Below are 26,451 nucleotides of genomic sequence, written 5' to 3'. Positions count from 1 at the left end.
TTCCTCCTCTGTTTCAAGCTGCTACTCCTGGGTGTGGAAATAGAAAGACCATGCCTAGTGAGCTGTCAGAAACCACAGGCCGGCTGAGCCTGACTAAGGCCTCCCCCAGCAGCCAGGTGTGACCAGTTTATAATGGATTATTGTGAGAGGGATTGAAACTGGAAAAGTCCCTTGTCTGGAAACCGTGGAGATCTGCTACCAGTCAGTGCAGACAGTATTGATCTAGGTGGGCATGACTCAGCATAAGTCAGATGCATCTGCTTTGCAGGCAAAAGGTCTCGGGTTCAAGCCCCAATGGCCGCTTCAGATTAGGGCTGGTCTTGTCCTCTGCCTGAAACCCTAGAGAGCCTCTGCCGGTCAGTGTAGACAATACTGAGCTTGGTGGACTGTTGGTGTGACTCAGTATAAAGCAGCTTCGCGGAGGTCAGGCTCATTCATCCGAGACCACATAACACCGGTCTTGAAAGACCTACATTGGCTCCCAGTACGTTTCCGAGCACAATTCAAAGTGTTGGTGATGACCTTGAAAGCCCTAAACGGCCTCGGTCCAGTATACCTGAAGGAGCGTCTCCACCCCCATCGTTCTGCCCGGACACTGAGGTCCAGCACCGAGGACCTTCTGGCGGTTCCCTCATTGCAAGAAGCCAAGTTACAGGGATCCAGGCAGAGGGCCTTCTCGGTGGTGGCACCCTCCCTGTGGAACGCCCTCCCACCAGATGTCAAAGAGAAAAACAACTACCAGACTTTTAGAAGACATCTGAAGGCAGCCCTCTTTAGGGAAGCTTTTAATGTTTAACAGACTACTGTATTTTAATACTTTGTTGGAAGCCACTCAGAGTGGCTGGGGAAACCCAGCCAGATGGGAGGGGTATAAATACAGTGGCACCTCGGGTTAAGTACTTAATTTGTTCCGGAGGTCTGTTCTTAACCTGAAACTGTTCTTAACCTGAAGCACCACTTTAGCTAATGGGGCCTCCCGCCGTAGCTGCACTGCCGCTGCGCGATTTCTGTTCTCATCCTGAAGCAAAGTTCTTAACCTGAAGCACTATTTCTGGGTTAGCGGAGTCTGTAACCTGAAGTGTATGTAACCTGAGGTACCACTGTTATAAATTATTATTATTATTATTATTATTATTATTATTATTATTATAAAACAGATGGTTGTGTGAATTGCTGGTGGCATGGCATGACCTTGCAAATGCCTCTGTTGTCAGGTTAATGGTTGAGTCCTGAAGAGCCTGACCTGCCGACATGTTTCTTCCCAAACCCAGAGGGCAGGATAGTTTCAGCCTCCCAGGTTGCAAACACCCTTGTGATGACACGTAGACATTCTTCTCCTGTTGCAATCTTCGACTATATCCCAGGCTGGCAGGAGAGGTATATTTAACCTCTTACTAAACTGCAGGGCTTGGGGTGTTGTTGTTTTTGTGCAATACTGCAATTAATTGATGGGTTCCGGGGAAATCCTTGCTTTTGGACTCAAGGAACACCTTTGCTCCACCACCCTTTCCAAGCAACTTACAAGCAGCAGGTTAGGATGGGACTATACCACGGGGGTGTTGCCAGATACTTAAAAGATTTGGGGCTGTTGGGCAATAGGAACAGATTTGCATATAGTTTGCAAGTGTTAGCTTCTCGTCCAATCCCAGTTATATCTACTCAGAAGTAAGTCCTGTTGAATTCAGTGGGACTTGCTCCCAGGTTGTTGAGGTTAGGATCACATATATTTAAATGAATCACAGAAAGCCTGCTAATTTCCCATCCAGATCTCCCCAGGGAATTTCCTCAGTTAATTTGTGCCCCACTCCAGATTGCCCAAAATCCGTTCCCCTTCAGCATATATACCCCAATGAATTTTCCTAGGAGCTCCTCTTTGAAGTAAATTAAATTCTCCTTCAGTTCTCCCCGTTCATTTCCCCCTAATCATCTGTAGATAAAACCAGCTAAAATTAATTTATCCCCCTCCCCCAAAAATCAATGTCTTACCCACTAACCACCCCCCAGGTCATCTTCCCCTGAATTAGGTAAAGGTAAAGGGACCCCTGACCATTAGGTCCAGTTGTGGCTGACTCTGGGGTTGTGGTGCTCATCTCGCTTTATTGGCCGAGGGAGCCGGCATGCAGCTTCCAGGTCATGTGGCCAGCATGACTAAGCCGCTTCTGGCGAACCAGAGCAGCGAACGGAAATGCTGTTTACCTTCCCGCCGGAGAGGTACCTATTTATCTACTTGCACTTTGATGTGCTTTTGAATTGCTAGGTTGGCAGGAGCAGGGACCGAGCAACGGGAGCTTACCCCGTCGCGGGGATTCGAACCGCCGACCTTCTGATCGGCAAGTCCTAGGCTCTGAATTAATTACTCGCCAAAACTCGGGTGACTTTGAAAAAGATTTGAGGCCCATGCTCCTTATTACCACTCCTAACAACACACCTGCAGTGTGGTTCTATTCTATTGCCCAGGCGCTTATTCATAAACAATGCAGAGAACAGCGCAAAGAATTGGTGTCACCACCTCCAAGGCTATTACAATGACAAGCCAACCCATGCTACTCAGACCTGCACACCTGAGCCATGTAGTTAAAAACTACTATTATTTGATCACGTGTTTATCTCCGCTTTCCTCCAAGGGACTCCGCGCTTGGCAGGCACTCAAGGCTGGGTCCCTCACAACAACCCTTTGAGGCGGGTTAGGCGGAGAGGAGGGACGCAGGTGGCGCTGTGGGTTAAAGCCTCAGCGCCTAGGACTTGCCGATCGAAAGGTCGGCGGTTCGAATCCCTGCGGCGGGGTGCGCTCCCGCTGCTCGGTCCCAGCGCCTGCCAACCTAGCAGTTCGAAAGCACCTCCGGGTGCAAGTAGATAAATAGGGACCGCTTACCAGCGGGAAGGTAAACGGCGTTTCCGTGTGCGGCTCTGGCTCGCCAGAGCAGCGATGTCACGCTGGCCACGTGACCCAGAAGTGTCTCCGGACAGCGCTGGCCCCTGGCCTCTTAAGTGAGATGGGCGCACAACCCCAGAGTCTGTCAAGACTGGCCCCTACGGGCAGGGGTACCTTTACCTTTACCTTTACCTTTTAAATGGCTTTAGATACCTATTAGGTCCATAAATTACCATATAGCATATATTCAACACATAAAACAGCGACAATTTGTTGTTGACAAAGGGCAGCTGGACATATAAAGGGCGCCATTACCTTCAGTAGCTGAGGGCCTCATCAAACCTAAATCTGGCCCTGAACAGCACCATCCTAACAATGTCTACCCAGAAATAACTCCTCTTGCATTCGGTTGCAGTTGCTCCCAGCCAAACAGGATTGGGATTGCACCCCCAAATCTTCTTCATCTGAAATGCTCTGGTTCGCAGAAGCAGCTGCTACAAACTTCAGTTCATTTCCTCCCTCTTCTTCCTCTCTTCACCTTTTCATTTTGCTTACAGGCTCTTTTCCACAGGGGATTTGACAAATTAGTAGCTATCCATGGCTATTAGTTATAATATACTCCCATGTGCAGGAACAATATCCGCCTGAGCTGGGCCATCCGGCTGCACCATTAGGCAGAGTGAGGCAACTGCCTTCGGCGGCAGATTTGTTTATTTCATTTCACGTTTGGAAATGTTGCAATAAAACCTCCGGGCAGTTTGCACCCATTAAATTTATCAATGAAAGGCAGTTGAAAACAAGTGCAATAAAAACACCCCAAATATAATTAAAAGCAAAAGCAAGTTAAAAAGAGACTCAAACGCATGCCACCTTTTGCATGTCCGGATAGGCCTGCCTAAACAAAAATGTTTTAAGCAGGTATTGAAAATAGTAAAGGGAGGGCTCCTGGGTCATGTCAAAGGCAGGGAGTTCCAAAGTGGAGACACTGCCCACTAAAAGACTGGTTTCTTGCTAATGCTCTGATTGGTGGAATTGGCAATAATATAGGTGCCACATAATGCCCATTCTACATTTTTAAGGACTTGACCATTCAGTGTGGCAGTGCCTACACTTTGTGTGTGTGTGTGTGTGTATGTGTGTGTGTGTGTGTGATTTTTATTAAATTTTCTGTTTTACAATTTAGAATATTCATTTGTTGTTGCTGTTTAGTCGTTTAGTCATGTCCGACTCTTCATGACCCCCTGGACCAGAGCACGCCAGGCACTCCTGTCTTCCACTGCCTCCTGCAGTTTGGTCAAACTCATGGTGGTAGCTTCGAGAACACTGTCCAACCATCTTGTCCTCTGTCATCCCCTTCTTAGAATCATAGAATCATAGAATTGGAAGAGACCACAAGGGCCATTGAGTCCAGCCCCCTGCCAAGCAGGAAACACCATCAGAGCACTCCTGACATATGGTTGTCAAGCCTCTGCTTAAAGACCTCCAAAGAAGGAGACTCCACCACACTCCTTGGCAGCAAATTCCACTGTCAAACAGCTCTTACTGTCAGGAAGTTCTTCCTAATGTTTAGGGGGAATCTTCTTTCTTGTAGTTTGGAGCCATTGCCCCGTGTCCGCTTCTCTGGAGCAGCAGAAAACAACCTTTCTCCCTCCTCTATGTGACATCCTTTTATATATTTGAACATGGCTATCATGGCGCTGTGGGTTAAAGCCTCAGCGCCTAGGACTTGCCGATCGAAAGGTCGGCGGTTCGAATCCCTGCGGCGGGGTGCGCTCCCGGTGCTCGGTCCCAGCGCCTGCCAACCTAGCAGTTCGAAAGCACCTCCGGGTGCAAGTAGATAAATAGGGACCGCTTACCAGCGGGAAGGTAAACGGCGTTTCCGTGTGCGGCTCTGGCTCGCCAGAGCAGCGATGTCACGCTGGCCACGTGACCCGGAAGTGTCTCCGGACAGCGCTGGCCTCTTAAGTGAGATGGGCGCACAACCCCAGAGTCTGTCAAGACTGGCCCGTACGGGCAGGGGTACCTTTACCTTTACCTTTTTATCATATCACCCCTTAACCTCCTCTTGTGCCCTCCATCTTTCCCAGCATCAGGGTCTTTTCCAGGGAGTCTTCTCTTCTCATGAGGTGGCCAAAGTCTTGGAGCCTCAGCTTCAGGATCTGTCCTTCCAGTGAGCACTCAGGGCTGATTTCCTGAAGAATGGATCGGTTTGATCTTCCTGCAGTCCATGGGACTCTCAAGAGTCTCCTCCAGCACCACAATTGAAAAGCATCCATTCTTCGGTGATCAGCCTTCTTTATAATTTAGACAACCTTAAAATATCCGTGACTTCCCTTCTTCTCTTTCCATGGTTCATTTTGCATAGCATAAATCCTTGCATATATAAACTATTCCATTATTACGGTACTTCCAGCAAAACTTATTCACACTGTTGAATTTATCTTAATGCTGCCAATGTTTTCAAGTGTACACAATTCCGCCCCATATATTCAGTAAACATTTCCCAATCTTCTTTAAACGAATGTTCTTCTTGTTTTCTTATTCTATAAGTTAGTTCTGCAAGCTGCACATGTCCCATCAGTTTAAGTTGGTTGGGACCTCGCTCGTTTTCCATTTTTGGGCTAACAAAACACGGGCCACCGTAGTGGCATATATAAATAACCTTTTTCGACACCTGGGAATTTCAGTCTGAATTCTCCCCAGCAAAAAGCTTTTTTTGGAAAGGTGCTTTAAGACATTTTTTTCAATTCATTATAAATTATTTCCCAGTACTCTTTTTACCCTTTTACAGGTCCACCACGTATGAAAGAACGTATCCTCAATCTCATTGCATCTCCAGCACTTATCTGATTCAGTCTTATTCATTTTAGTAAGCCTACTCCGAGTTAAATACCATCTGTAAATCAATTCCAAGTAGTTCTCCTTCAGGGGGCAGCGCCTACAAAATCCCTGCCTATTGAGAAGCAAGCTGTACACTTCACTGTACAGTTGTATAGTGGTGCCCCGCAAGACGAATGCCTCGCAAGACGGAAAACCCGCTAGATGAAAGGGTTTTCCGTTTTGGAGGCGCTTCGCAAAACGAATTTCCCTATGGGCTTCCTTCGCAAGACGGAAATGTCTTGCAAGTTCCTGCGGGTTTTTTCCCCCTCCCCCCCTTTTTCTAAGCCGCTAAGCCGCTTATCAGCTGATCCGCTAAGCTGCTAAAAGCCGCTAAGCCGCTAATAGCGCTAATCCGCTAATCCGTCAATGGGCTTGCTTCGCAAGACGAAAAAACCACTAGACGAAGAGACTCGCGGAATGGATTAATTTCGTCTTGCGAGGCACCACTGTACCTTGGTTCTCGAACAGAATGCGTTCTGGGAGTCCGTTCGACTCCCAGAACAGGACATTCAGCTTCTGAAAATCATTTGAAAACTGGAACACTCACTTCCGGGTTTTGATCATTCGGGAGCCGATTTGTTTGGGAGCCAAGGCGTTTGAGATCCAAGGTACAACTGTACTCTTTTCAGTGCCTGCTAAAAACATTCTTGTTTAGACATGCCTACCCAGATGTTGAGAAAGGGGAGGTGGTTTTAATACATTTTAGTATTTTAACTTTTGCGTGTTTTAAAGCAGGGTTGTAGATTTTTCTTGATTTTTATTACTTTAGCTATTTGTAAGCAACTTTGAAGGTTTAAAAACTTTGTGTTTTTTTAACAACCCCGCAATGTCCTGTTTGCGGTCTTCCCACAGGCCTCTGGTCAGGCAACTGTGAGAACAGGATGCTGACTCAGAATAGGACCTTTGGCCTGATCCAGAGGGGCTGTTCTGATGTTCTCACATTCTTCACGTGGGGTTCCCAGCAGCATGTGACTGACAGCTGTGGGAAACCAGATGTTGCAGTGGCGAATCTTCAGTCTGAGAGTATTGCTACAAAAAGGCCAGGCACAAGTGCCATATTAAATGAGGGAACCTGGAATTGTTGTCTGGAAAAGTCTGGCTTAATGAATAATAATAATAATAATAATAATAATAATAATAATAATAATAATTTATACCCCGCCCATCTGGCTGGGTTTCCCCAGCCACTCTGGGCGGTTTCCAACCAAATATTAAAAACAATGCAGCACCAGACATTTAAAACTTCCCTTCAGTTGCCTTTTAAAAGTAAAATAGTTGTTTATTGCCTTGACATCTGGTGGGAGGGAGTTCCAAAGGGCGGGTGCCACCACCGAGAAGGCCCTCTGCCTGGTTCCCTGTAACTTCCCTGGTTCCTCTGGGATCAGATAACTCCATACCCTCCAATATTTCTGTGATGAAAATAGGGATGCCCCAAGGAAAAACAGGAGAAACCAGGACTGCTTCTGTAAAACTGGAACTGTCCCTGGAAAACAGGGACACTTGGAGGGTCTAATAATACTACTACTAATAATACTAATACTACTACTACTAATAATAATAATAATTTATACCCCGCCCATCTGGCTGGGCTTCCCCAGCTACTCTGGGTGGCTTCCAACAAAATATTAAAATACAGTAAACATTAAAAGCTTCCCAAAACAGGGCTGCCTTCAGATGTCTTCTAAATGTCTGGTAGTTGTTCTTCTCTTTGCAGTGGTGTAGCGTGGGGGGTGCAGGGGGTGCCGGCCGCACCGGGCGCAACATCTGGGGGAGCGCACTCGCCGCCTCCAGAGTCGCCGAAGAGCCTCGGGGCTCAGCTCCTTTGGGAGGAGGGGTCGGGCTGGGCGACCAGGGGGAGCAGCAGGCGCCAGCAAGGAGGTCTGGAGCCGGAGCCTGGCCAGGATCGCGCGCAGGACGGGGCGCAAGAGGGAGGGGAGAGTCGAGCCTGTCCCCCCCGCGAGGACTGCTGCGAAGAGGCGAGAGGGAGAGGAGGCCCCTTGGGAGGAGCGGGCAGGTGCTGGGGCGGCAGCGCCGGGCGGGGGCCGAGGGGTGGGCACCCCCCTGCGCGGGCATCGCCTCGCCGCCGCCACGGGCTTGGCTGGGCTGTCGGCCGAGGGGAAGCGCCAAACAAGGCCAGGATCCAGGCCCGCCCCGCTCTCCTTATTTGGCCCCCGGTTCCGGCTCCCGGGTGGCCTCCTCCCCCCCCCCCCCCCCCGCTCTCGCTACCAGTGGAAAGAGAGACGGAGGCGCAGCGGAACCCGCAGCCTTTGCAGGCGCCGCCCGGCCGGGGGAGGGGAGCGCGGAGGAGCCCCGCGGGGCCTGGGCCCGGCCAGCCGAGCCTCCCGAATTGCACCCCGCAGCCAGGATCTTGTGGCGAGGAAGGAGCCCAGTCTGCGCCCTCCTTCCCCACAGAGCTGCAGAGGGAAATCAAGGTTCTCCTGCTAGTTTCTCTTCTTCTCTCCCCCCCACTGCGTTGCAACCATGCCCCCCCCCCTCGGTGCACATAGCACGATTGCAATCTCTCTCTCACCCCCCCCCCAAGTTAAACTAATGGAGCAAGCCAGCGCCAAAGATTTGAAGAACTGTGAATACCCCTGCCCAGGCAGCAGCAAGAAGCTGGCAGCGGCGGCAGGTTAGGGGTTAGGGGCGCAAATTACTTGCCTTGCCCCGGGTTATGGGGCGCAAATTACTTGCCTTGCCCCAGGTGCTGACAACCCACGCTACGCCGCTGTCTCTTTGACATCTGCTGGGAGGGCGTTCCACAGGGCGGGCGCCACCACCAAGAAGGCCCTCTGCCTGGTTCCCTGTAACTTGGCTTCTCGCAGGGAGGGAACCACCAGAAGGCCCTCGGCGCTGGACCTCAGTATCCGGGCAGAACGATGGGGGTGGAGATGCTCCATCAGATAGCTGAAAACGTCCCGCCTAAGGATCGATAACCCAAGGCCATTCATTCCCTAATCTCTTCATGTTCATGGATTCCTGCCGCCGCTGCGGGCTGTGCCCGGTTCAAAGTCCTTAACTTTTCCTGTTTGTTGAATAGACAGGTGAGCCTCAAAAGGGGGCAGTAGGGTGTGTGTGTGTCTTGAATCTCTTCTCTTTTCTTTGGATTCTTTTATTGCAGAGATGACTTTCTGGTTCCCTTCCAACTCTACAGTTCTATGATCCTTCCTTCTATGGAAAGCTGAAAATTCACAGTGTGCCATCGCCCCCACTCCACCGTGACGGGCGCTGTCAGAATTTCCCAAAGTGTTACTCACCGATAGAGTTGCACAGATCCTTTCCTGGACATCAGATAAGATGCGGCTTCTGGTGGAGTGGAGGAAGAAAGCTTGTTGTTGAAGGCCTGATATCTTCTCCAAAGAGGCTTGCTAAATCAGACTTAAATCAGGCTTAACAGCAGCGCAACATTCTGGCTCTCCCAGTGACTACCTAGTTTGCTTTGGGGCTCCCTCTCCCAAATGCCTTTGGGTGGAGATGTTAGCAAAATCAGCTAGATCATGGGTAGGCAAACGAAGGCCTGGGGGCCAGATCCGGCCCAATCGCCTTCTCAATCCTGCCCACGGACGGTCCAGGAATCAGTGTGTTTTTACATGGGTAGAATGTGTCCTTTTATTCAAAATGCATCACTGGGTTATTTGTGGGGCATAGGAATTCGTTTATTTTTCCCCCCTTCAGAATATAGTCCAGCCCCCCACAAGGTCTGAGGGACAGTGGACCGGCCCCCTGCTGAAAAAGTTTGCTGACCCCTGAGCTAGATGCACGGCAGACAGTTTGACGGACTGTCTGCTATTCGCCCTTACGGGAGCCAGTGCAATATGGCGGTTAGACTGGTGGTTCGCTAACTGTTTCAGGCCACTGGTACTTTGGTTTGTTCCGTAAACTCTTCCCACTGTCCCCTGTCCTACCTAAAAAGCGTTATTCAAAAGAGCTGATGGCATGACCTACTAAAGAAGACAATGACACAATAAAATTCAGAGCAGTTGCACATCAATTGTGCATTTATTCAAAATCCAGTTAAAACGATTTAGTTTAATCAATTTAACCAAACAGGAAGAGCTGTTTGACAGTGGAACAGACTCCCTCGGGAGGTGATGGGTTTTTAAGCAGAGGTAATAATAATAATAATTCAGCCATACCTCGGGTTACAGACGCTTCAGGTTGTGGACCACCGGAACGGGTTACTTCCGAGTTTCGGCGGTTGCGCATGCACAGAAGCTCTGAATCGTGTGTGCAGAAGTGCGGACGCGGGTTGCGGATGCTGTGGGTTGCGAACATGCATCCCGCAGGATCACGTTCGCAACCCGAGCGTCCCCTGTAATAATAATAATAATAATATTTGTACCCCACCCATCTGGCTGGGCAAACCCAGCCACTCTGGGCGGCTTCCAACAGAACACTAAAAGCACACTAAAACTTCAAACATTAAAAACTTCCCTAAACAGGGCGGCCTTCAGATGTCTTCTAAAAGTCTGGTAGTTGTTTATCTTTTTGACATCTGATGGGAGGGCGTTCCACAGGGCAGGGGCCACTACCGAGAAGGCCCTCTACCTGGTTCCCTGTAACTTGGCTTCTCACAGTGAGGGAACCACCAGAAGGCCCTCAGCACTGGACCTCAGTGTCCGGGCAGAACGATGGGGGTGGAGACGCTCCTTCAGGTATACTGGACCGAGGCAGTTTAGGGCTTGAAAGGCTGGGTGGCCATCTGTCATGGATGCTTTAGCTGAGATTCTTACATTGCAGGGGGTTGGTCTGGATGACCCTCGGGGTCCCTTCCAGCTCAAAATTCTATGATTCTCTGATGAACCTGATCCGGTGATACTAGCTTCTCAAAGTCTGAAATCATTTACACCTCCAGCACCCCATTGGCCTCTTTGTACCCCTTATGTAACCCTGCCACTCACAAGAGGGTAGCGCCATCCACTTTGGAAATAGCCGACTTTCAGACCAGGCCCGAGTTCAAATCCTCCTTAAGATATGAAGCTCACTGGGTGGTCTTTGGCCGTTCACTCTCTCCTTCGACTGGCCTACTTTACAGGGCTGTTGTGAGGATAAAAGCAGGAGAGAAGCATGCATGGAGCATGTTGGGGAAAGGGCAGGGTAGAAACACAAGTGAATGGAAACATCACAATGGAATAGAACCTCCTGGTTCATAAGCAGTCTATCTGGATATCAATAGCTAGGGGGCAAATAACAGGGGGAAAGTGGTTCTCTCTCTGCACTACTTGTGCTCCCCTTGGTAGCATCTGCTTGTGGCCACTGTGGGAAGCCAAACGTTGGGGCACACGCATTCCTGGACTGATATGAAAGTGTAGTTCTTATAGGTTGGATTGTTCCTGTAAGGGTTGTTGTTGTTGTTTAGTCGTTTAGTCGTGTCCGACTCCTCGTGACCCCATGGACCAGAGCATGCAGGGCACTCCTGTCTTCCACTGCCTCCTGCAGCTTCGTCAAACTCATGCTGGTAGCTTTGAGAACACTGTCCCACCATCTCGTCCTCTGTCGTCCCCTTCTCCTTGTGCCCTCCATCTTTCCCATCATCAGGGTCTTTTCCAGGGAGTCTTCTCTTCTCACGAGGTGGACAAAGTATTGAAGCCTCAGCTTCAGGATCTGTCCTTCCAGTGAGCACTCAGGGCTGATTTCCTCCAGAATGGAGAGGTTGGATCTTCTTGCAGTCCATGGGGCTCTCAAGAGTCTCCTCCAGCACCATAATTCAAAAGCATCAATTCTTTGGGGATCAGCCTTCTTTATGGTCCAGCTCTCACTTCCATACATCACTACTGGGAAAACCATAGCTTTAACTATACGGACCTTTGGTGGCAAGGTCCTGTTTTTCCCTGGGAAGGCACCCCAGCGACCATAGGACGTATTGCATCTCATTGTCACACAATACAATAACTTGTCCTTGGGTACAAGGCGGGTTTTTTAAAATAAATAAATAAATAAATACTGTTGGCGAAAGTGGAAACGGTGCGACCATTCTCTTAAAAATAAAAAGCCAAATACTTTGGGGTTACATAGGGGGTATCTGCATTGTGTTCTACAACCTCTTTTGCAGCTATGGCCAGATATCTTTTGGCCTTATGGAAGCTCCCTCTTAATTGCCTTTTTTTGTTTTTTTGTCAGCTCGTGCTGGGGGGGGGGGGCAGATCAGCAGACACCCCACTCCCTCATATGGGGAGAGCCCAGCACTGCCTACCAGCCATTTCCTGAGCTTTTGATGAGCCTCTCTTCCCTCTTGCCAGACATTTGAGCAATCCCTGCTGCTAATCCTTCTGGCTAATGAGGTACCCAGAGCAGTTGCAAACTGTTTAAAATGCCTCCCTTGCGAGGATCAGGGGCGGGGAGAGGGAGGAGGAGGCAGAAATCGCTTTGGGTTAAAAAAAAGGCTCCAGGTCTGGGCGATGCTTTTGTGTGTGCGATTCACTATCACATATGAGAGAAAGGGGTGTGGGGGAGGACAAGCCTTTGGGACTTCCTGCCACACTGTGGGTAGAAAATCATCTTCTCTTTCTTCTTCCTGGTCCATGACTGCCTCCAGCCCTGCTCTCCCCTTTTCTCTCAAACGCTGGCTTTTTTTAATGCAAAAATTGCTCTGTAATCTTATAGCATTAAACAGAGTGTGTCTTTTGGGAGGGCAGCTGTAGCTCCCAAGAATTGCCATTGATGTTGTGAATTGATTTTTTTTCCTATCGTGCCACCGCAGCCACAAATCAGGATGAATATATTCATGAATATGAATACAGAAAACGACACGGATCTGTACTATACCTGTATAGCCACCTAACAAAATCAAAATCCCAATTTGAAGGGGGGTGGGTAGCCAAGAGAGGACTGTCTAGCACATGGGTAGGCAAACTAAGGCCCGGGGGCCGGATCCAGCCCAATCACCTTCTCAATCTGGCCCGCGGACGGTCCAGGAATCAGCATGTTTTTACATGTGTAGAATGTGTCCTTTTATTTAAAATGCATCTCTGGGTTATTTGTGGGGCATAGGAATTCATTCATTTCCTCCCCAAAAATATAGTCCGGCCCCCCACAAGGTCTGATGGGGTCAGCCCACAGCTGAAAAAGTTTGCTGACCCCTGGTCTAGCATCACCCAGAAAATAGGTGGTTTTCAATTCTTCCCCGTTCCCCTCTTTGTTCTAAAGCAAGCTTCCCCAAACTGGTGCCCTCCAGCTGTTTTGAACATAGGAACGCAGGGAAGCTTCCCTATAATGAATAAGAGCTTTCACCCATGTAGCTCAGTATTGTCCACACTGGCCGGCAGCAGCCCTCCAGGACAAGGGTCTCTCCTAGACCTCCCTGGAGATCCCTGGGATTTTGGACTGCGAGGATCTGTCTGGCCACTGCAAGAACAGGATCCTGGGCTTTCGGTGGCCCTCTGGCCTCTTCCTGTAGCCGTGCTTGTCTTGTGTATACTTAGTAGGGAGCATGCCATCGCTGCGTGAGGGACTGGGAAATGCTGCCCCACTCCCCACGTGGGGTGTTATTTATCCCGTTAACGGAGAAATCTGAGGGCTCCCTTGGACAAAAAACAAGGACACCAGCCAGGAATACCAGAGCAAAACAGCAGCCAGTAGGCTTGGTCTTTATCGAAGACTGTCGCGACAGGACTCCCACCTGCCACAAGGTGGAACAAGATGGAAGCCCCCAACAAAAGAGAACCCAAACTTTTATTAGCTGTTAATCCCCATGTTACACCCCCCCCCCAAACTACATCACTCATACATCCCAGTTACATCATGAAAGGGGAGGTCTGGTGGCCGTAATCTGAGCATCCTGGACCCTGCCCCATGGTTCTCCTTGGCCTCCACCAAACACCCATCAAGTGTAACAAAAGAGATATTTACAGTTCCCTGTTTCCCAGCCAAGTTAATCACACCCTTTTGTCTTCATCTGGGTTTGTTATTTCTGGAATGGCTACCTGTCTGGCACTCGGGTATCAGGATGCCAGGAATTATCACTCAGGCAGAGGGGCTGCTGAGTAGTTGAGCTCACATGTCTATATGAATTTCTGAAGTTTTCCCAGTGAGCCAGTACATAGAGACATTTATCAGCGAATTGTTACATTTGGTATCGTGCAGCAAAGGCCCTTTGAATAGATAGGAAGAAACTGTGATGAAGTGTTTTGTGGGGACAAATCACAAAAGTCACAAAAGCGATTGTGCTGATTTTGGTAGTGGGCTGCATGTGCATATCATCTGCTGGAGGGGCAACCCCCCCCAACCTATACATAAATTCCTGCAAAATCCCCCCTCCTTTCCCCTGTGGAAAAGCTGCGGCTGATCATCTGTTCTTTCATCTGGTCTTTGGGGAGAACCTTGCTCTGCGTGATGTACTGGGAGGTTGGCAGATAATACCTACGCGAATCTAGTAACATTTGAAAGGGAGCAGGGCTTTTATCTTTGAATGATGACGCTGCCTTCCTCCGCTTGTTCTTCCCCTCTCTTAAAGCTGTCGGATCCTAGTATGTGGAAAGAGCACAGGTGATGTTGGGAAGGGGGGAGGCAGGAGGAAGAGGGAGGAGGAGGGTAGGGAATAATAATAATAGCCAAGTGGGGGCTGGAGCTGGCAGGAGGTCCAGACGGGAACTGCTTTTCTTTCTCCAGGGCTATTTTCATTCAATGAGTTCGCCTCCCTCCCTTTCCCCAGGCTCCTCCTGATAGGCTGAGGCCCCCATTTGAAGTGCCTCTCTCCTCCCCGATTGGCCAGCGGCAGCAGCCCAGTCTGAAAGCAGTGGGCGGTCCTTTGCCTTGAAATAGGCTGCTCAGCGCTCAGCTCCCTCTGCCCAGCGCCAGCTCCTGCCTTTGTCTGCCGGGTGCTGTTTGTCTGAGGGGACGACAGCACAGAAATCCCGGCTCTGGAGCAGCGACAGCAGCACTCGAGCTGTGCCAGGAGGGGTGGAAAAGACCTGCAGGGTCAAGGAAGCCCGCCAGGTCTCAGCCACTGATTTTGCCCTTTTTTCCTTCTCCGCAGCAAAGTGTCAGGCCAGCAGCAGACTCCTGTTGATTGAGAGCGGGGAGGCAAGCCGGAGCGGCGTTTTTCCAGGGCGGGCTGCCCTCTGTGGCATGTGACAACCCCTTCCCCACCACGGGACACGGCAGCGGTCTTGAAGCATTGCGGTGAGTGCCATGCCGGTGGAGACCCTCCAAGCCAGCCACGCCATGAAAGGCGTCCCGGCCGCTGCTCCCTTCACCTCGGCCATGCCATTCCGAATCCTGAACAAGGGCCCAGAGTACTTCCGTCGGCCAGCGGCCGGCGCTGCTGCCAAGAAGCCCAGCGCGGTGGAGAGGCTGGAAGCGGACAAGGCCAAGTATGTCAAAAGCCAGCAGGTGGCCAGCACGAGACAGGAGCCGGTGAGGGCTATGTTCCTCAAGCAGCCCCTCTTCACCCCAGGGGTGCGCCGGGTGATGCTCACCCCCAGCCGGAAGACCCCGCAAGGAGGACGCCGGGCGGAGGCGCGTGGGGCCGCCAAGACCTCCCTGAACCTGGAAATCCTCAACAACCTGATCAACTTCTGCGATAGCCCGTTGTCGTTCCCCAAGCCGGAAAAGAGCCCCGCAGAACACAAGTGGGGGCCAGGGGGCCAGGGCTGGAGCCCCGGGAGCCTCCCGGATACCCCAAGGAAGAAGGGCCACCCGGCGGAAGGCATGAGCAAGCTGTCCCAAAGCTCGGCCTCCTCCAAACCGCCCAGCACGGTCGCCGTGCGCAGGGTGGACGTCCGGCCATGCGGGGCCTTGAGGGCGAGGGTCGTCCCCAGCATCCAGCTGACGCCGGTCCCCTCCTCCCCCGCGCAGGCCAAGATCCTGTCCGCTGGGCCCCTGAGCTCCCCCAGCCCCCGCGGTGAGCTGCGGACAGACAGCGCCAGGCGCCAGACCTTGCTGCACCGCTCCAAATCGGACCTGAGTGACCGGTACTCCCGGGCAACGGCGGACCTTGAGCGCTTCTTCAACTACTGTGGCCTGGACCCGGAGGACATGGGGGACGTGGAGGTGGAGCGCTTCACCCGGGCCAGTTCGGACATTGTGTCCGTCAAGTTCCACAGCGTCAGCACGGCCAGCTCGGAGGGGACCCGCTCTCGCCGCAGCGCCGTCACCTTGGAGGAGAGGCAGGCCGAGCGCATACCTTACGGCATCTCCATCATCGAGCGCAACGCCCGGGTCATCAAGTGGCTGTATGGACTACGTCAAGCCAGAGAGTCCCAAAAGGTATCCAACGTATAGCGGTACTGTGGCGGGCTCCAACAGGAAGCAAGGAAAACAAACTTTCCCCACCCCACCGTTTGTTTCAGTGTGTGTTTTTGATATTTACTGTTGGAGGGAAAACGTTGGCAACTGATGCATGGGTTTTGTGCGTGTTTCTTTTGAGAAATGTCTGGTCTGCCTTGGGGCAGCGGGGTGGTTCTGATGAGGCATCCCATAATTTAAATCCCTGCAGAAAATCCACCTGGGGAAGAGAAGTATCTGGGCTCCTTCTGAATCTCCAAAAAGTCCAAAAGGAAGAGAGTTCATTAGAATGTCTTTTCCAGGAGTGAGAAGCCCAGAGCAAGCAGGTTGCTAAATTCTTGCCAAGTCCTGTAAGGGATGCATAAGGATGGAGCCCCCTGAATATGTGGCCATTGTTACAACAGGAGGAAGCAACCCACTGGAGGAGGTGATTTGCGAACTTCCAGGTGTTGCTGGACTCCAACTCCCATCCACACTGACCATTGGCCACGTTTGGTGGTGCTGGTGCCCTGGAAATATGGGGGTCCATTACTGGTGGGTCCTGTGCTACCAGGTGCAGTCAATTCTTAAGCCAGACATTGCTGTTTTAATTCCCAAGGTCTTGGTCGCACCGTTTGTGTGCTAAGCCTTGGGAATCTGTGCAGCACAGAGCAGACAGGGATAAGCTTTTGCAGAAGCAACAATGGGATTGTTAACAATGGAAATCTTAACGGCTGAGAGGGGTGTAAAAAAACAACCCAACGGGTCTATTGTGAGAGAGGCGGAAGAATGCAAGCTGTTTCTGCAGGCGCCCAGGAAATACCTGCTTGGGCCTGCAAGCCCAGGAAATAACCAAGCACCCATTGACCTCTGGTGGCATTCTGCCCTGGAAGTTTCCCCCCCAAAGACCCAAACTGAGCAATCCAGTAGAGTCTGGTCCCAAGGTGTCCAAAACAAAGGAGAGTGAATGATGGGGTGCTGATAGCATCCTTGAGGATGTAGCAACTGCTTTTGCAAACCTTTGGTAATGTGGAGGTGTCTTCCAGGTTTGGGGGGGGGTCTGTGTTGTTAGGAAGGTGTGTGGACCTCTCCCCCCAGGGTTTAGGGAAAACCCCTTGTTTCTAACAGCTTGTGCTTCAGGGCACGTGGCGCCAAGTCTTCCATCAAATAACCGCCGCCCATGATGCAACCTCCACGTCCATATCCTATTGTTTCTGATGCTTGCCAAGGAAGAGCTCTCTGCCGGGGTGGAGAATGTGGAATAAACTGGCTGTCATCAGCCACCAGGTTTCCCAAAAATCCTGAGCCTAATTTTCGCCATCCTAAACCTTTGCGGAGGTGACTTGGGTCATACATGCCTTCCTAAAACCCCTTTTAAAGAAAGATAATTGAGAAATTCATTTGGTGATTAAACCAGACCGTGGACCCCTCTGAATTGTTTGCAGAAAACAAAGGGTCCTTTTCTGTCCAGGCTCTCCTGGGAGAAAATTTTCTCTCCGTCACCATCTGAGCAATAAAGGGACATTGAAGGGGCATGGACTGAATCTCTTCATGTTTTGGGGACACTCGCTGTCCTGCCTGTTCCTTGAAGGGTGCAGCTGGCTAACGCACAGCTCTTTTGACTCTGTTCCAGTACTGCGAACCGTTTGCAGGTGTGCTTCCACCTGCCTGGTGTTTGTACACCTATTCTCCTCCGAAGGCTTGAGCTCAAAGCTGATAATAGCTCTCCTCTGCTTCCACCCCCTTTCCATAACTGGATGTTGTTTTACGTGTGATTATCTCACCTCTTCTCCAATATGAATGGGGGGCTGCGAACTCCCCTTTGGAGAGGTGAGCCAAAGAACGCACTGGGAAAGTGTTGGGATCCACAGTTTCTGGTAGGGTGGTATTTGCCCCCCACCCAATTGTCTCGAGTCTTGCTCAGCCATAGGATTTCCTGTTAGGAAGGGGAGTCAATGAGTGGGTCTGCTGTCTAATAAAGAATAGCTGCCCTGTCCCATACAGGTGGTACACAGGGAGCAGAAGAAGGCTGGAGGGGGATGGGTGAAGACATCCAGGCTGAAAAATAAAACAAGCAATTCTTTCTGTCCAGAACCTGACGCAGAAAATAGTCATCAGTAGTGGATTTATACCAGGCAAACCTGCCGCTCTCCTGATGTTCCCAGGACTACAACCCCCATCATTCTTCCCCAGTAGCCATGCTGGCTGGAGCTGATGGGATTTGTAGTCCAGCAATACCTTGATAGCCACAGGTCCCTTGTCTCTGGTGGATACAGATCTGTAACAGTCTGGCAGGAACAGAATTTGGCCAGGATGTTTAGCAATGCAGCCACCCGCCTCTAGTCACCAACTTTGGCTATGTTTTTATTGTGTGTGTGTGTGTTTGTGTATGAGTGCAACTCCTTCTCTTTGTATTTCGAAACTCTGAGCCTGTTTGCATTGAAGTTGCCCAAACTTGTTATTTATATAACGTTTCTTTGTATTTGTTCTTTCCAAGTTTGTATATTATTTTGTGCCCACGGTTGTGAAGTTTAGCTAGCAAGGGAAAGGCGGGGGAGAAAAACAAAAAGCCCTGTCAATTTATTTGTATTAAAGTCTTGTTCTTTAAAGAATGGTCTGCTGCCTCTATCTCTTTCTCTCTTCCCGTCGGATAGACACACCCGGCTGAACGCCTGTAACCTCAGCAGGAAAAGGGTATATTGGAACGGACTTGTCGGGGAAGGATGCTTTTGTGTTTAAAAATAAGCTCTTTGCAGGAGGGAGGGGGGCGGTTCTGGAGCCAGCCTGCAGAGCTGGGATTGAAGTCTGTACAGAAAATGGATGAATGGATAGTATTTGGAGAGACGACAACTCTCTGATGCCACCTCTACTGAGGAAAAAAAGCAAAAATCCTTTGGCCTCCTTCCCTATGTTGTGGAGGGGTGCAAGCCTGACTGTTCACCTTTGTACATCCATCACGGCGAGCCTCTAGGCCTCCTGCTGTTGATATACTATGCTTCTTAAGAATGCAAGAAGAGATTGCAAGATCAGGCCAATGGCCCATCTAGTCCAGCATCCTGTTCTCACAGTAGCCAACCAGAACCCACAAGAGCCCCTCTCCTCTCCTGTAAAGGTAAAGGGGTAAAAGGACCCTTGACCATTAGGTCCAGTCGCGGACGACTCTGGGGTTGCGGTGCTCATCTCACTTTATTGGCCGAGGGAGCCGGCGTACAGCTTCCGGGTCATGTGGCCAGCATGACTAAGCCGCTTCTGGCGAACCAGAGCAGTGCACAGAAACGCTGTTTATCTTCCCGCCAGAGTGGTACCTATTTATCTACTTGCACTTTGACGTGCTTTCGAACTGCTAGGTTGGCAGGAGCAGGGACTGAGCAATGGGTGCTCACTCCATCGTGGGGATTCGAACCGCCGACCTACGGATCGGCAAGTCCTAGACTCTGTGGTTTAACCCACAGCGCCACCTGTGTCCCTCTCCTCTCCTGTAGTTTCCAGCAAATGATATTCAAAAACATTGCTACCTCCAGCCGTAGAGGCAAAGCCATTGCACTGGCTCCCGGTGGAGTATCGGGTCAGATTTAAGGTGCTGGTTTTGACCTTTAAAGCCCTTTGTGGCTTAGGGCCCTTGTATTTACGGGACCGCCTCTCCTGGTATGCCCTGCAGAGGACCTTAAGGTCCATGAATAATCGTAGTTTAGAGGCCCTAAGGAAGTCAGATTATCCTCCACCAGGGCCAGGGCTTTCTCAGTGATGGCTCCGACCTGGTGCAATGCTCTGTCCCATGAGACCAGGGCCCTGCAGGATTTAACCTCCTTCCACAGGGCCTGTAAGACAGAGCTATTCCGCCTGGCTTTCAACTTGAACTTAGCCTGATCTTTTATTCCTCTTCCTTCCCTCCCCCTTTCCTTTTTATGAAGATTCCCTGCTCTGGGATCCCACAGCTAATTCTCCCCTGCTCTCCTCACTGGCCCAAATAGGACTAATTTAGCCAGCTAGCCTTGGTGATCATCTAATGTTTATTGGATGGATTTTCCCCCTAAACTGATTTTTGAATTCTGAATTTATTGTTATTCACGTTTCATACTGTATTTTATGCTGGGTTTTTTTGTTGCATCAATTAAATGTTTTAAATTTGTTGTTAGCCGCCCTGAGTCTGGTTTTCTGAACCAGGAAGGGCAGGATATAAATAAAAAATTATTATTATTATTATTATTATTTATTTACAGTGAATTTGCCGAACCCTCTTTCAAACTCATCCAAATTGGTGGCCTTCACTGCAAGTTTTCCCAAAAAGCACAGTGGCCCAAAGAAATTGGTGCTAGCCCCATCGCCCCAACTTTGCTGTGTTAATTCACATTATGAATAAAAATGCATAGCGACTCTTGCTATGTTAGAATCATAGACTTGCAGAGCTGGAAGGGACCCAAAGATCATCTAGTCCAACCCCCAGCAAGACAGGAATCTCATCTATCAAATTTGTTAACTAACAAACGTGATGGAACAGGACATAATATTTCAATATTTCATTATTTTTTGACACCCCTCATTTCTGCACTTTTCTTCTCTGTTCTCAATAAATATGAATTATAACCTGCCTTTCTGGGCCCGTTGCCCATCCAAGGCGAATTAATTCAAAGCAATAATAACAATGAATAAAATAGCTATCAATTTAGAAGAAAAATTAAAAAATAAAATAAGTTAAAGGATGTTTATGAAGCGGCTGTGCATATTTCCCTAGGAAGGGAGTTCCAAAGATATGGATCCACAACTGGCAGGCTTATACAGGTAATAATAATAATAATAATAATAATAATAATAATAATAATATATTTATACCCTGCCCATCTGGCTGGGTTTCCCCAGCCACTCTGGGCGGCTTCCAACAGAATATTAAAATACAATAACCTATTAAACATTAAAAGCTTCCCTAAACAGGGAAGGTGATCCTTTAGATAACCGGGTCTCAAAAATCATCCGGGGATTTAAAAGTTAAAACCAGCACCATATTGGGGGGGGGGGGTTGCTATTAAGAAAATCTCAACAGTTAATAACACAAAACAATTGGCTCCCTCGGCCAATCCCCGTCGCGGGGATTCGAACCACTGACCTTCTGATCGGCAAGCCCTAGGCTCTGTGGTTTAACCCACAGCGCCACCCATGTCCCTGTGGACCACGTCCCTGTGAAATGATAAACTCCCCCAAATCCAGGACAGGACATAGTGAGGCAAGGAAAAAGGGATGTCTCCTTTGTTCATACAGTCCTTTAGCTGTGATTCATACAGGGGGTTAGACGAGATGGCCCATTGGAGTCCCTTCTGACTACAATTCTGTGGTTCGGTTGGGAAACGCTTCTGTCCCAAGAGCTGAGCTTATAGGGGAGACCAAAATACGCCTCCTACGAAATCTGCTAAGTGTGCATTAAAAACAGCAAAGCCTGTTTTGCCCTCTGCCTAATCCCTTCTGTGCCAGCCTGCCGCCGTGCCCCCGTTTGAAATTTCAGCCGCGGGCCTCTGGCAGAAACCCACTTTTGGGGAAACAGAAAGGTTTTCCCTGGCTCGCTGTTGCTCGAGAGGCATTAGCAGGAAAGGTCAGGCTGCGAGAAGCGGCCCTTATGATCTCATTTCTGAGAATGGACCCAGAGGGAGAGCAGAGAGGGAGGCAAAGAGAGAGGTGAGGGCAAAAACGCCACCGGACAATCTGAGATCAGGAGTGGTGGCCAGAGGGCTTGCAGAAATTGATCTGCACCTCCACAACTGATAGGGGCTGCAGTGTCCACAGGGGTGGTGGCAGAACCCCCCAAATTCCCAGCTTTCGTTTAAAAACAAAGAATAAAACAGAGCCAGGGTTGCGTAGTGTTTTTGCAGCGTTTCTCAAACTTGGATCTCCAGCGACTGTTGGACTACAACTCCCATCATCTACAACCATGGGCCATGCTAGCTAGGGATGATGGGAGTTGTAGTCCGGCAACAGCTGGAGACTCAGGTTGGGGGGGGGAAAACACTGGATTAGAGTGTCAGTTTAGGACCTGGGAGACTAGAGTTCACTTCTCCACACGGCCATGAAGCTGATGGGAGTTGTAGTCCAAAACATCTCCAAGGCGCTCAAGGTTCTCCTCCTACCCATTTTATACTTACAATGAGGGAGGTGAGGCTTAGAGTGAGCAGCTGGCCAATGGCCGACCAGTGAGCTTCATGGCTAAGTTGGGATATTTTTTTAAAAAAATATTTTTTTTAAAAAAAATATTGATACTTATTCAAAAATTTACAAATATGATGCTCATTGCAAAGCATATTTTTATATTACACCACTTAATCTAGTTAAGAACAAAGGAAAAAAGGAAAGAGATGGAAAGACAGAGAAAACAAAAGAAGAGGAGGAGAGAGGAGATTAAAGAAAGATAAAAGGACTTCCGGTTCTCTGTCCTACAGCTAAATACAGTATCCAACTCATTAAAACCCAACCATTCTATCTCTTGTGAAACCAGTATTTTTTCAATCTTCAAATACCAAAATTGCAGGTTTTCTCGTTCATGAAAAAAGCCCATGGGAATTTTCCCATCCTGATTCAATGTCAATAATGATTTTTTTCTCTATTTAAGCATGTTCACTTTGCCATCTCAACCGAGCCCAACAGCTTTTCACCGGACATTCCTCCATAGTGGGTATCTTTCCACCATGGCTCAGTCGGGATTTGAACCCCCAGCCCAATCTTCTAACCACTACACCACACTAGCTTTTGGAGGAGCGCTTGCAGGGAGTTGGCTTGTGAGTCAGAGTTGCGTGGGAGCTCCGCAACACAGCTTAGCACCCTCCCAAGACCTCGCCCTGCGTTGTAACCCAGCCCTGAAATTTTGCTGTTCTCCTCTGCCCCTGCCTGGGCCAGCAATCTGCGTCCCCTGAGCTCCTCCGTAAAGGTTGGCTCAGCTCGCTGACCACTTGCCAAGTATGACTTGGCCGTGGTTGCAAAGGCGGCCGAGGGAAATCCTGTATTAATGCACTCAGGGCATATTTGGAGCTAGAAACACATTAGCGCTTCCTGCAGCCTCGCTTTCCCTCTCCCCCCTCCATCCTCAGAGAAGTGCTGCACAAGTCCCATCTATGCAACAGCTGGCCAGGAAGCGACACACACACACACACACACACACACACACACACAATGTGATTTCATTGAGTACATTGTCTGCCAATCTCTTACCAAGCCTAATCTGAGGTGTTGGTACGAACATACAGCTCGGGTGGCTGGGTTACTTGAGAGACCACCTCGTTCCTTAAATGTAATTAATCAGTCCATCAATTACGTCCCAGATGGGGGCTCGAGGCAGCTTGAACAAAGTAAAAGCACGCTGATAAAAATACAAAAAAAGCTAACGACGTATAAAAGGGAAGGGTTTACCCCAGAGTGTAAAAACCCCAGAGTGGCTGGGGCAACCCAGTCAGATGGAAGGGGTACAAATTAATAATAATAATAATAATAATAATAATAATAATAATAATAATAGATCAGAACAATGTAAAAAAACAAATCTATCACAATACAGAGAGTAAAACAGCACTATTTGAAGCCCTTTCCTGAAAAAAAGTGTTCCCAAAGGCCCATTGGTGGAAGGAAAAGGAGAGAGCCAGTCTGACTTCTCCAGAGAGGGAGTCCCAGAGTCTGGGAGCAGCCACCGAGAAGGCCCTATTCTGCATCCCCACCAAGTGGGCCAGTGGTGGGATCGAGAGAAGGGTCTCCCCTGAAGATCTCAGAGCCCAGGTAATTTGTATATACCCAGGACTAACTGTGTTCTGCAGGAGATTGCCTCCTAAAGTCTCAAACTTTTCAAAAGCCCACTGCGTATTAACTTGGAGCCGGGCTTTTAGGGAGGTTGTCCTGGTTCTGTGGAATACCATCCCTGTGAGATATGAGAGGACAGGCACCTATTTATCCGCACTCTGGAAATAACTGAAGACACTTTTGTTTCAACAAGCTTTTCCAGCTTTTTGGTCCCTGTTTTTAAACCTATCCCCACCTGTTTCTTGTCCCGTTTTTGAAACCATTTCCCCCCCCCCTCCTCCCCAAAATCAGAGGAACAGTGCCTGTACATTTTGATTGATTGATTGATTGGGTTTCCCTCCCACCCTTGTCTCCAAGGACCTCAGTGTGATGTACATGGTTCTCTCCATTCATTTAATCAAAACAACAATCCTGCGAGGTAGACTAGGTGGAGAGACAGTGACTTGCCCCAGGTCAGTTGGTGAGCATCATGGCCGAGTGGAGATTCGAACCCCAGTCTCCCAGGTCCTAGCCGAACACGCTGACCACTACACCACACTTCCCCTCTCCTCCAAAACTTTGCAGAGGGAAGCTGGCAGTTGACACCACCAGCCCCTGGACTGACAGGCGGGTGAGGCTGGTTGAGAGCAGGCTGAGATTGACAGGCCAGCACTCCACTTGCCCTGATGGGACTCGCCTTCAACCTTGCTAGAAATTATAATGAACACAAAGCAAGGTTTTGCTCCATCTTTTCTGGGGGGCAAATCCCAGAGTTCTCCCAATCCTTTCTTTGCTTTTAGAAACTCAGGAATCAAGAGATGGATGGAAGAGTGAAATCTGTGCACCCCAAAGAGGCAACTCTACTGCTGCGACTACTACTACTACTACTGCTACTACTACTAATAATAATTTATTATTTATACCCCGCCCATCTGGCTGGGTTTCCCCAGCCACTCTGGGTGGCTTCCAACTGAATATTAAAATACAACAGTCTATTAAACATTAAAAGCTTCCCTAAACAGGGCTGCCTTCAGATGTCTTCTGGTAGTTGTTTTTCTCTTTGACATCTGGTGGGAGGGCGTTCCACAGGGCGGGCGCCACTACCGAGAAGGCCCTCTGCCTGGTTCCCTGTAGCTTTGCTTCTCGCAATGAGGGAACCGCCAGAAGGCCCTCTGCGCTGGACCTCAGTGTCCGGGCAGAACGATGGGGTGGAGACGCTCCTTCAGGTATATTGGACTGAGGCCGTCTAGGGCTTTAAATGTCAGCACCAACACTTTGAATTGTGCTCTTTGAATTGTACTTAGGATTGATCCCCAATATTGGCTCAGAGAATGCGTTGGGCTGGGAGGGGAAGTTTGAGTGAGGCTTGCTGCTCTTTGCTCCTGTTGGCAGCGAGCCAGAAGGGGCAGGCTGGAACAGGAGGCAAGTCCGGGCCGTGAGCTTCAAGATAGCAAAGCAAGCTGCAACGGAGTCATTGCCCTGCAACTGATCCACTTCAGGTGAGCAGCTGCCTCTGTCCTACGCATCCTTAGCAGAATGAGCTCTGCCCACTCCAGTTGCCAAGCAGAACGGTGCCAGCAGGGAGCTTTGGAAAGCAAGGGCCAGGCCTCATCGTAAGGGCCAGTTCCCGCTCCCCTCTCTCCATCACTTGCTGCTCGGACTGTAAAGAGGCAGCATTCGCTGCAACCAGAGCTGTTTCTGTGCAGCTGCAGTTTCGGAATCTGCTAAAACCTTCATTGTTTGTCCCCCTATCCCCTATCACGTACCCTTCAAGTGTCCCAATTTAACCAGGATTGGCACTGGTCCCAATCCCAGATGCCCTGCTTTGGCTCGCATGCTCTGGCTGTGCCAGAGTTTGGTTCCAAAAGACAGGTGTTGGCTCACACCAGAGCGCAGGACCAAAAAACGGAAGGAAGACGTACCTTGGCCCTGCACATCACCCCTCCTCTTTCCTGTTGTGTCGTGGCACTTCTAGATGAAAGTACTGTATTTTTCTGTGTATAAGACTATATTTCCCCCCAAATTTTTAAAGTTTGAAATTGGGGGTCGTTGTCTCCATCCCCATCTTGTCCCGCTGTGTACTAGTTGTGGCTGCATCCTCATCCCCATTGTCCTGGCAGGTCACGACAGGTAAGCACCTGGAACCCCTGGAATCCTGCAATGCTCAGAGATTGGGGTGCCACACAACAATATGTTTTTACCTTCTCTCCTGGGCTGAGAACACCTAGAATAGAGTGGCTGGTCTACCGGTATGGTGGAAGTGTATCCCTCGTCCAGGAGCAAGGTAAGTATTGCACTGGTCTCTTAAGCATCTTTCCTTCATGCTATAATATGTTGTACAGTGGTACCTCTGTACAACATGTAAGGTTGAGGAAAAGGGCAGCCCAAGTGTTCATTCATTCATTCATTCATGGCTATTCATTCATTCATGGCTTTTAAAAAGGTAAAGGACCCCTGACAGTTAAGTCCAGTCGCGAATGACTCTGGGGTTGCGGCACTCATCTTGCTTTACTGGCCAAGGGAGCCAATGTTGGTCCACAGACAGTTTTTTCCGGGTCATGTGGCCAGCATGACTAAGCCGCTTCTGGCAAAACCAGAGCAGCACACGGAAACACCGTTTACCTTCCCGCCAGAGTGGTACCTATTTATCTACTTGCACTGGTGTGCTTTCGAACTGCTAAGTGGGCAGGAGCAGGGACCGAGCAACGGGAGCTCACCCCGTCGCGGGGATTCGAACCGCTGACCTTCTG

General features: G+C 49.7%; 2 protein-coding genes across 8 annotated transcripts in view; one reads left to right on the top strand and one right to left on the bottom strand.

The window, feature by feature from the left end:
* FAM110A (family with sequence similarity 110 member A) overlaps nt 1–18,567 on the top strand; it is a 29,891-nt gene extending 11,324 nt beyond the window's left edge. Inside the window, exons 1-3 of one of the 7 annotated variants that reach the window (XM_079979786.1) lie at nt 10,262–11,087; nt 14,205–14,236; nt 14,727–18,567. In XM_079979786.1, the coding sequence (XP_079835912.1) occupies nt 14,882–15,973 (1,092 nt within the window). In that variant the 5' untranslated portion in view covers nt 10,262–11,087; nt 14,205–14,236; nt 14,727–14,881 and the 3' untranslated portion in view covers nt 15,974–18,567. Of the gene's footprint in view, nt 1–8,873; nt 9,810–10,261; nt 11,088–11,754; nt 12,034–14,204; nt 14,237–14,726 lie in introns of those variants that run through there. The other 6 variants (XM_079979789.1, XM_079979790.1, XM_079979787.1 and 3 more) reach the window with 6 other exon arrangements.
* ANGPT4 (angiopoietin 4) overlaps nt 1–26,451 on the bottom strand; it is a 130,808-nt gene that overhangs the window by 33,098 nt on the left and 71,259 nt on the right. The gene's annotated exons all lie outside the window — the stretch shown is intronic.

Source organism: Podarcis cretensis (assembly GCF_951804945.1).
Source record: "Podarcis cretensis genome assembly, chromosome: 6".
NCBI lineage: Eukaryota > Metazoa > Chordata > Lepidosauria > Squamata > Lacertidae > Podarcis > Podarcis cretensis.
Note: the sequence above shows the minus strand (reverse complement) of the source record. Positions and strands in the feature narration are given on the sequence as shown.